This window comes from Solanum stenotomum, chromosome 4 (assembly GCF_019186545.1).
Source record: "Solanum stenotomum isolate F172 chromosome 4, ASM1918654v1, whole genome shotgun sequence".
NCBI lineage: Eukaryota > Viridiplantae > Streptophyta > Magnoliopsida > Solanales > Solanaceae > Solanum > Solanum stenotomum.
The window spans coordinates 2,902,599-2,913,928 of NC_064285.1; the positions used below are offsets into that span (position 1 = coordinate 2,902,599).

An 11,330-nucleotide genomic window follows, 5' to 3' on the forward strand; every position below is an offset into this window, starting at 1 on the left:
AAGGAAGAAGTTCAGAAACAAAGAGTGTTACTTGAGAATATTAGAACTGATCTCATGATTGCAGATCCGTTAACAAAAGGCTTACAATCAAAGACATTTAAAGAACATGTTCAAAGAATGGGTCTTGGTTGTACTTATGATTGATGCACTTATGATATTTTTACACTCTGAGCTCAAATTATGTGTTTTTGATATACATTAATGAATTTCTTGTTTCTCATAATGGTGTACACATTATAGTTTGAGATATCACAAGATAAGTCTCTATGAGACATTATTGTGGACCATAATGTTATATGTTTTATAGCTTAAGAACCTAGTATGATAAGTTGCTAATGTAGTAGTATATGGAAGGAAGTATGTAGCTTAAAATTTATGTACAACCGCCATAACTCGCATTAGTAGTTTGTTATATTGTGGTATTTATGATGGACATTATAGAAGAGATTTATTAGACGCGCAACTAATGTTTATTAAATATTAATGTTATATGGTCATTGGGCCAAGTGGGAGAATGTAAGAATTATTATTTATTTACTATTAATTATTTCTTACTTATGGCCCAAGTTTACTTGGAATCAAAGTAATACCATAAATAATATTTAATAAGGAATAGATCTCGTCCGTGCATTGGTTACTTGATGGACGTACCAGATTAAGTCATAACCTCTATAAATTGGTCCTCCCTCCACCCATTAGGGTTACCACATATTCTCTACAATAATTCCATCGCTGACGGTTGTGGTAACAAAAAGTTAGGGCAAGGAGGTAGAAACCAATTTACGACTAACGCTTCCGCTTCTCTCTGTGATGATGTCTTCCTCATCAGGTATGTTCCCTAATATTCTCTATGTAAGATTATCAAGTTCAAGATCCTGAAAGTATTTAATCTTACAAGGTATAGAATGATGGACTAAGTTGTTAATATGCGGACGGATAGAGGTGGAGTATGATGATTCCTTTGTATAAGAAACAAGGGTGACATTCAGAATTGTAATAATTATAGAGATATCAAACTGCTAAGTCACACTATGAAAGTGTGGGAAAGAGTGGTGGAGCTAATAATTAAGGGTGAGGAGGGACATTTCTAGTTTCAAGAACCAATTCAGATTCATGTCGAATCGTTCAACTACTAGAAGTCATTTCTTTGATTAAGAGACGGGTGAAGTAGTATAGAGAAATCAAAGAAAAATAGATCACCTTCACATGGTATTCATCAACCTAGGAAAAAGTTATAACAAGATTCCGAGAGAGGTTCTATTGAGGAGCCCATCCCAGAGGCTAAAGGTATTCCTATGGCCTTACTCTAAGGACAAGTGCGATGAAGCTAAGACCTAGTAAGAATTATATTTTTACTAATTTACCTTTTTAACTCTTTTTAACACACTATTTATATATCTTATCCATTAATATCAAAATTAACAGTGAAGGAATTTTTTTGAAATTTTACAATATTTATATTTTGAAAAGGACTTAATTAAGAACAAAATTATAAAAATTATATCTTTATTTTATAAATCAATAAATAATTTTGAATATATATATATATATAACAACGTGAACAATTAATACAGGGATGCAAGAAGCAATCATTAAAAACATAAAAACTCACTTCTGCTTAAGCTTTGAGGCGTACAAGTTTTAACAATTTACAACCCACTCCACACACTTTGCTCTCCAACTACTTGGGACCCTCACTTTTCATACTATTAATTAACAAAATAAATTTTATATTTTCTCTGTCTCAATTTATGTGGCGTTGTTGAAATTTTGAGATTCAAATTTCTATACTTTGATAATGAATTCGGACATAGAAGCTCTAAGCTTTTTTTCTTTTGAAATAAAATCTATATATTTGAAAATTACGTAAAAGTAATATAAATTACAATAATTAACAACTTAAAATATTTGAAAGACATAATAAACTTAATTGACTCTCGAAATTTGCCGCGTTGTTAAATTGGGATCGACACTATTTGATGAATTTCTTACTCACAATTTTTATATTATATCACTCATAAGCAGGGGCAGAGCCAGCCTTCTGTTAGGGGGTTCATCTGAACCCCCTCGACGGAAATACTATTAACTATATATGATTAAAATTATTTTTTTATATATATAGTAAATGTCAAACTTCCATCAATTAATTCGTGTGTTTAGTTTTTCAGATTTTGAACTCCCTTATGAAAAAATCTAGCTCTGCCACTCTCATAAGCATAAGTTGTTGTTTTGGTGTGTAGTGATCAATTAAGTATTTTATTCATGAATTATCAGTGAAGAAATCTTTATTATAGTAAATTACTTTACACTTCTTTTCCCATTAAAATTTTTCTCTTCTTCAAAAGGGTTTTATACTAAAATCTTGATATACTATTATTTCTTTATATATCATATTGAAGTCTGGTTAATTTGGATTTGTGCTGCATAGAGTCCAATCTGAAGGAAAAATATTTCCTACCAAGAATCTTTTTCATACTCAAAGTTCGAACCTCAAAATTTCTAATTAAAGAAGGAATAGTCTAACCCATTATAGGAATGATTTCATAGTATCACTGAATTTATAATATATAATTGTGGGTTACTTGCTATGGAGATAGCCTGTTCCAGTTGTCTTGTTTGATGTGCTTTAGTTTATTTGTGCATAGAATTTAAAAAAATTAAAAAAAGACTTCTAAATCTTGTAACTTTAAATTAAAGGTATATACGTCACTAATGTATCAAAATGTTTTATGAATCTCGTCATGTTAAGCATGTCATGTAAGATGCTCAAATTTAAAAAATTACTTTGACGGTCTATAGAGAATATTAATAGTTTAGTTGGTTGGCTACCTGAACTCCTACCTTGTTGGCGAGGATCTGATTCCCCACATTGTAATCCCCTCCCCCATTTTTAAAAAAAGAAATACTCTATCGATCTAAGTAAACACTTTCTCAGGTAAGATATTCGAAAGAAAGAACCATTCACATATTGGCCCATTAGTAAAATTGGATGCAGGAAATCGATACACATAAATCTCGATTGTTTTTAATTTAAACAGTTGTATAAACGGCTATATTGATTAATTCTTATTGTTATTGGGTTGAATGTTGATTGTTGGTCCAAACTATAAGCAAGCCCAATTATCATTTAACAGTACATACACGAGCTAGTGGCCCATAATAAGGGCTAATTGTGAAACCAAATGAAAATGGAAGTTACATATTTAGCCAGTCGATTTAAATAATTATATTCGCTAATTCAATAACTAAAAATGTAAATTATTTTGTAAAAAAAAATGTATATATCTTGTATATCATACATTAATGATTTTGTTTTATGAACGTTTATTTATGTTAACTTCTCTTTAAAGCATTGTATGCTTCGTTTATTCGTATATTTTACATGCTAATTCTAGTTTCAATTGCACTTGTAATTTATAATTGCATATCCTTTTCGATTAATCAAAAAATAATAATAACAATAACTTATGAAAATGTGTCGTCGATCAATAGAATAAAACTTTCCTCAAAACATTTCTTTCATGGAATTTTCTAAGAAGAATCCACGACACTACAATTGTACTATTATTCACGTGGTTAAATTTTTGTCTATAAATTACATCGCTTTAATGTGTTATCGTGATAAATAAGTAAATATATAGTATTACAAGAGCATTACATTATAATCAGAGCTATCTTAACCACTAGGCCACTAAAGTTATCGCTTGGAGTCTCATATTTTTTGGGGGCCCCAATTTTAAAAAATATACTTATACATATTACTTAAAATTATATGTATTTTTAAATTTAAAAAAAAAGCATGTAAGGAGTATAGAAAAAAAACAAAATAGTGTTAGTTTTCTCCACTTTTCTAAGGGAATGAAACATTTTTTGAAAATAATTTTCTTAAGTGAGAAATTGTGTTTCCTTATTTATATATCTCCTAAAAATTTGACCTTATATTATTATTTATCTTATACTTATCTTTTTTATTCTCCATTTTATTATTTTTATTCTCAATATTGAACTCTCTCCTAAAAAAATGATTTAATGTTGCTTACAAGTTAAAAAAGATCAAAATTTGCTTTTGAGTGTCTTCTTCAAAATTTTAAAAAGTGCAACAAGCAAATTATTATATTGAAAGAACGCAACACTATTTAAACATTATTATATCAACTTATCGAATTCGTGAGCCAGGTTTTATTATTCTGACTTTATTTTATAATTTTTCTTAAACTTTTGTTATTGTTGATATTCTTAGTTAGTAAGTATATATATATTCTCTTTTTAGTTATTATTAAGAAAAATAATACAAGTAGAAGATTATGATTTAATGAAAATACTCAATCAAATAAAAAGACTTGATTCTTTTCCTAATGCGTATATTGGTTATAGAATAATGTTAACAATTCCTGTAACTATTACCTCAGCCGAAAGAAGTTTTTCGAAACTAAAATTGATAAAATCTTATATGAGATCAACAATGTGAGATTGAATGCATTAGCTATATTATCAATTGAAAAGGAATTACTAAAACAAATCGATTAGAAAACAGTAATTAATGATTTCACATCTAAAAAGACAAGAAAAATAGATTTTAAATAGACATATACATTATTATTATTATTTTTGAAAAAAAGAATTAAAAAAAATATTAGGGACCTCTTTAAGGTTTGGCCCTGATTATAAATGTACTATTTCATGGATAGGATTTTTTGTTTCCAAATCGCACCATTTTTAAATTCAGCTCAATAATTACGTTGGTGGATTAATTAATTATAAACTAACATTATTTACAACAAAATAATGTATTATGACAATTTATGAATTTTCCTGATATAGAAATCTTTTTTTAGCTTTGAAATTAGTGATATATACACAATTAAATACGAAAAAATTGGAATCTTATTGGTAAACACCTCAGTCATGGCTGCTATTAGTTTGTCAACAACTACATGTGTGTAATTAATATGTGTAGCTACCACCAAACAAAATTAAATGTTGTTATTCGGTGAAAGGGAAACATTGAACAAAGATTCATATTTTGCGTGTCTGATTAATTTATATCTATATTTTTATTTTTTCATAAAAAATATAATTATATTATATAACTAAAATAACATTTATATGGAAATGCAAAATTAAATATCGTGATTCTATCTTGATCGAGGATGTCTTGGCTTTTGTTCCTTATAATTAGATCAAGAACTCCCTCAAGATTCAAGAACACTAGAATTATAAGATCATCCAACATATGCAAACTCGATTGAAGAAAGAGAAGTATCCCTCAAAAGGTTCCACTTAATTAGAAAGACAGACAATAAATCAAATTTCAGGAAATTTCAGGATGAATTACACTGTCAATATATGTAACTTAATTTATCCCATTCTCATACTTTTAAATGAATGAATTTTCATTTACAACATATCATACATTATAAAGTAGAAATTAAACAAAAACAAGAAATTAAAAGGGAAAAATAAACAATTTGAACTTATCTAATATTGCAATTGAAGTTGGACCATAGTTTCTCCTTAATTTCCTTCGTTGGCTCCAAACATATAGTTGTTTTCCCTACTCTCCATGGCCCTCCTCTAGAGCCCTTTTATCCATTCCGTCTCTATATCTAATTCCACCCAAACCCTAACCCTAACCCTATCGAATTGTAAATTAATACTTTTTGCTTGCTTAAAAAATTATTCTTTCTGATTCCTTATCCTGTAAGATATCTCCCACTTTCATCCCATCCTGTTTATTATGATTGATTGGTGGTAGGAGTATATGCTGCTTCCTTTGGGTTTTTGGGGGCTAAGAATTCATTGTGTTTTTCTTAAATCAATTGCTCTAACTGAACACTCAACTAGTCAAATTATGATGTAACCGCATATTGTAGTTGCATGTGAATGTGATCATCATAATTATTTAGTTATATTTTCTAATATATTATTGCTCCAGTGTGATTTGATTTTACAAATTCCTGCTGTGATAAGCTAATGTTGCTCATTTGCAATTTGTGTTTATGACGACTAGCCAGATGAAGACCATCGAGCTGGAGGAAGGATGGAACTTCATGCAGAAGGGAATCACAAAATTAAAGAAAATCTTAGAAGGCCATCCATATTCAATCAGCTCCGAAGAGTACAAACTGCTCTACACGTATCCATAACATTCTTTGTGCTTATAGTCACTTCTCCTTTTTTCTAAATTACTATGTTTTTTGCTTTCACCTTTTCCTCTTTTTGGTTGGCATTCCTTTTTGAATTTTCCATAATTTGAAGAATAGAACTATCTATAACATGTGTACACAGAAGGCCCCTCACGATTACTCTCAGCAGCTATATGAGAAATACAAGGAAGCCTTTGAAGAATACATCAATTCTACAGTAAGAACCATTGGCTTGAAAATTCTCTTAGCTTCTCACAGGGTTGAAGGTTTGTTGATGACATCAGTGTGCCAGTTAAATTTTATCAACTTGTAACCCACTAAGTGGTTAAATGTTCCCATGACAAAATTCAGAATTTGTTAAACATATGAACAAAACATATGTATGGACTATGTTATTGAGGTGGTTTATTTAGTGATATTCACTTAATACTTCATTTACCAACTCAAACTCACATGTAGTGAGCAGGCTAAAGAGCATCCTCATTGCTCAGCTTTTCCTATTCAAGTTTCCCATACGTGTTTGTATATTCTTTTTTAGGTTCTATCTTCTTTGAGAGAGAAGCACAATGAGTTTATGCTAAGGGAGCTCGTGAAAAGATGGGAAAATCATAAAGTTATGGTCAGGTGGCTTTCACGGTTCTTCCATTATCTTGATCGGTATTTTATTCCTCGAAAGTCACTCCCTGCACTTAATGAAGTTGGTCTGACGTGCTTCCGTGATTTGGTTAGTCTTTAGCATTTCTATGTGATATCATATTGGTTATATTATCTTGCATATCTTTTATAATTCAACCTATAGGAATAAATACTCTTTATGCTGTTGTTGTGTATATATTTACTTTTGTGATTGTTGATAATAGGTTTATCAAGAGTTGAAAAGTAAAGCTAGAGATGCAGTTATAGCACTGGCAAGTCTCATGCCTTCTTTATTTGACCCACTTTTGTATCATACTATGCGCCAAGAATAAGAGTCTCATTGATAATCCTTTTTTATCAGATTGATCAAGAACGTGAGGGTGAGCAGATTGATAGAGCGTTATTGAAGAACGTGCTAAGCATATTTGTTGAAATTGGAATGGGGGAGATGGAGTTCTATGAAAATGACTTTGAAGATGCAATGCTTAAAGATACAGCAGCGTATTATTCTCGAAAAGCATCAAACTGGATTGTGGAAGATTCTTGTCCAGATTATATGTTGAAGGTAAAGATCCTATCTGCAATTTTAATTAGTGCATAAGTTGGTTGTATCCTTATCCCAGAATGTATACTGATACCTGTTATTTCTAAAACAGGCAGAAGAGTGCTTGAAAAAAGAGAAGGATAGAGTTTCTCATTATTTGCACTCAAGCAGCGAGACAAAACTTCTGGGGGTCAGTATTGGAATGAGGCACTTGAAAATTGAAATATTAGTATTTTCTTGGCATCTTAACTACTGATGAAAAGCTATTTAGAACTTCAAAATAAACTGTTTTGTATTTATGATATGTTGCAGTAACTATTTAACCCTTCTCTAGATGTTTAATTCTGTTGGTTTTGGAGTTCCCATTAATTGGTGTCGGATACTTGACTGCATTCCCCTTGGATGATTTCTTTGAATAAACTGAATACATGTGAAACGAAAGAAATATAGTCTTTCCAAACCTTTCAATTTAGTTTTTTCATTGTACTCGGAGGAGGAATAATGTATTCATCTTGTGCATTTACAACTATGCTTCAGTGAGATGCTGTGCTTTCTTTTGGTCGATATTCTGATCATCTTTTGGAGCAGATTCTACTGGAAATTGCAAAAACTTTCCACTTTAAGTTAGAGGTGTTTCTCCATGATTATGCATCATTAATGAATCTCCTTCTTCATTGTTCTTTTGCTTGAAGCACATTTTCTTCATTGAGCCAAATGTACAAAATAGGGCTGTTGGTCAGTGATGTTTTTATTTTTATTTGGAGAAATGAAAAACATTAATGCATATAACTTTGTCTCATTTTGGTTTTATCAGGTCATTACTTTCTAAGTTTTTACTTGATTAAGTCTGTTTAGTTTTGAAATGAGTTATGTTCAAAGTGCCTCTGGTTGCATTTATTTTTTCAATTGACACTACACTTGTGCTGCAGAAAGTGCAAAATGAATTATTGGTTGTATATACCAATCAATTGCTTGAGAAGGAGCATTCTGGATGCCGAGCTTTGCTTAGAGATGATAAGGTATTAATTCCTTGCATAGTAGGTGTCTACTAGTCAATATGTATTTGACTTCTTATGTGAGGATCTTGTTTTTCCCCCCTCCTTTGATCCACCCCTTTTTCATATCAGGTAGAGGATTTATCTCGAATGTATAGGCTATTCCACAGGATCCCTAAAGGTTTGGAACAAGTTGCAAATGTGTTTAAGCAGGTATGGTCTTCTATTTAATGTTGAGCAACTACAGGGTTTTCATTGAGTGTTTTTTTTGGTGGTTAAATACTTTGTTATGGTACATATTTTGCAGCATGTCAGTGAAGGTATGGTGCTGGTGCAACAGGCCGAAGACTCAGCAAGTAACAAGGTCTGTTGACTGAACATGTTGTGCTTCATTTGGCAATATGTTTTTTGGCCCCTTTTTCTTATTTTAATATCCATGCTTCTTAAACTAGTAGAGAAAAAGTTTAGGTGTATGGGTAGGAAAAAACAAGGGAAGTTGAAGGGGAGAATGCATGGAGCAACCTATCTTTGAGAACAATCAAGTAATCTAGAAAAAAAAGGAGTTCAAGACTTTGAGTAGATTAAATAGCATTATCAGAAATACAAAGATATATGTGAAGTTGCATCCACATGCTGTTCTTATGATCTGCGAGCTATTGTTTTTCCTTTTGGTAGTAACTGATTTCAGTGCATTTTGAAGTTCTGATATTTATGTAGTTCTACAGGCTGAAAGTTCCAGTGGTTCACAGGAGCAGGTAAATCCACTTATCTGAATTTCTACTCAAGTTGATTTTTCAAGTGTAATAGCTCAGGAGATGGTTCAACTTCAACTGTGTCCGATCTGTTTCCTCAGGTCTTTGTTAGGAAGGTTATTGAGCTGCTTGACAAATATATGGCATATGTGACCGACAGTTTTGCAAATAACTCTCTCTTTCACAAGGTATATCCAGCTGTTCACAGTTGTGTGGTTATACTTTTTACCTTGAATAATTTGAGATGTTATTTCTGATGTCTTAACTTCTGAACTTTTATAGGTTTTGAAAGAGGCATTTGAGGTCTTCTGTAACAATTTGTTTGCTGGCTGTTCTAGTGCAGAACTCCTTGCCTCTTATTGTGATAATATCCTTAAGAAGGGCGGGAGTGAGAAACTCAGTGATGGTGCTATTGAGGAGACATTAGATAAGGTAGCACTAACCCTATATCCAGCTTCGCTTTCTGGTGGTCACTCGATTTTTCAGGATAACTTCATAATTGTTTATATTTCATATAGGTGGTCAAGTATCTTGCGTTTGTCAGTGACAAAGACCTTTTTGCTGAGTTCTACAGGTTGGAAGCTACATCAATTTTTTTTTTTTTGACCCAGTAACTAGTTCCTTGTTACATCTCTAACCATTGAATATGCATTTGTCTTCATAATTTTATAGGAAGAAGCTTTCTCGGCGACTGCTTTTTAATAAAAGTGCCAATGATGACCATGAAAGGCTCATCTTAATAAAGTTAAAGCAGCAGTGTGGTGGACAGTTTACGTCAAAGATGGAGGGAATGGTGAGGAGAGTGTATAGTACTACTAGTTTTATCTTCCCCCCGTTCAAATTGTCTTGTCAACACTTATTGTTTGAAATAACAAAACAGGTGACGGACTTGACTTTGGCCAAGGAAAATCAGAGTCACTTTCAGGAATATCTCAGTAACAACTCGGCAGCTAATTCCGGAATTGATTTGACTGTCAGAGTTCTTAAAACTTGCTTTTGGCCTAGTTATAAATCTTCTGATCTGAGTCTCCCTGTGGAAATGGTGAGATCTGCTTCTCATCTGATATAATGATTCAATTTCTGCTGCTGATCTGATCTTTCCTTTATTTTTTTTTATTTTTTTTATGGGTGTTTTACTCCTCTGTTGGCATCTCAGGTGAAGTGTGTAGAAGTCTTCAAGGAATTTTATCAGACGAAAACAAAACACAGGAAATTGACCTGGATTTATTCACTGGATACATGCAATGTCAATGGCAAGTTTGAATCAAAAACTATTGAACTTATTGTGGGAACTTACCAGGTGATCAGTTTGTGAAATAGTTCTGCTGCAGCATCGCTGTTCTGATACCAAATATGGTTACTGATTAGTGATCTCGTTTTCAGGCTGCTGCTCTATTACTGTTTAATGCTTCAGATAGATTGAGTTACTCAGATATCAAAAGTCAGTTAAATTTGGCTGACGATGACTTGATCAGATTGCTTCAATCCCTGTCATGTGCCAAGTATAAAATTCTGACCAAAGAGCCTAGCAATAGAACTGTTTCGTCAACGGATCATTTTGAATTTAACTCCAAGTTCACTGACAGAATGAGGAGGATTAGGGTATAGATACTGTTTAGAGCTACTTGTATTTTGCTTTGATGCTTACTTTGTGTATGCTTTGTGGACACTTTTTCTCAATGATCTTATTGTATCGTTCAGATCCCTTTGCCTCCGGTGGATGAAAGGAAAAAAGTGGTTGAGGATGTTGACAAGGACAGACGTTATGCAATTGATGCTTGTATTGTGCGCATTATGAAGAGCCGGAAGGTGCTTCCTCATCAGCAGCTCGTGTTGGAGTGTGTTGAGCAATTGAGCCGCATGTTTAAGGTATGCTGCATCTTCACCATTTGGATTTCCTCGGTTTAGGTATTCCATTTAGGAAAGTGGACATGATTTTGGTCTGCCTAATAACCACAACATTCAATTTGACATGGAGGAATGTTGTTGCTTCTATGCCAGACATTTCATTTTCTTTCTTGCTATCTAATTGCGTGTTACTTAAAACATCTTTTCATTTTAAAAGTAAGTCATCAATGTCCTAGGGATCGCTTTGCTGATAGAATATCTTAGATGGTTATTACTTGTTTTGCTTCTCCTAGTACCGACTATTCAAAATAAAAATAAAAATGGAGAAGTGATGATGACGGTTGACCACAGGGGTAACAGGAGGATATTGACTCCTTTGTGTCCAGCTATCTTTTTTGTTGCATTTTGA

The 11,330-nt window shown here is 32.2% G+C and overlaps 1 protein-coding gene across 1 annotated transcript; it reads left to right on the top strand.

Annotated features, from left to right (window-relative positions):
- The first annotated feature begins 5,965 nt into the window (after nt 1–5,965).
- Nucleotides 5,966–11,154, top strand: LOC125862847 (cullin-1-like). The gene is made up of 18 exons (XM_049542972.1): nt 5,966–6,136; nt 6,264–6,363; nt 6,685–6,870; nt 7,007–7,054; nt 7,144–7,347; nt 7,439–7,516; nt 8,256–8,345; nt 8,454–8,534; nt 8,629–8,685; nt 9,047–9,076; nt 9,175–9,261; nt 9,356–9,505; nt 9,592–9,647; nt 9,746–9,866; nt 9,954–10,115; nt 10,230–10,373; nt 10,457–10,675; nt 10,775–11,154. The coding sequence occupies exons 1-18, from the start codon at nt 6,000–6,002 to the stop codon at nt 10,979–10,981; spliced, it is 2,157 nt and encodes a 718-aa protein (XP_049398929.1). The 5' UTR covers nt 5,966–5,999; the 3' UTR covers nt 10,982–11,154.
- Nucleotides 11,155–11,330: the final 176 nt, after the last annotated feature.

Excerpts from the sequence above, each read along its gene's own strand:
- LOC125862847 (XM_049542972.1), top strand. The coding sequence starts at position 6,000 with ATGACGACTAGCCAGATGAAGACCATCGAGCTGGAGGAAGGATGGAAC. Across the intron at positions 6,137-6,263 it reads GAGTACAAACTGCTCTACAC|AACTATCTATAACATGTGTA; the intron begins GTATCCATAACA and ends TTTGAAGAATAG. Across the intron at positions 9,648-9,745 it reads CTTTTTGCTGAGTTCTACAG|GAAGAAGCTTTCTCGGCGAC; the intron begins GTTGGAAGCTAC and ends ATAATTTTATAG.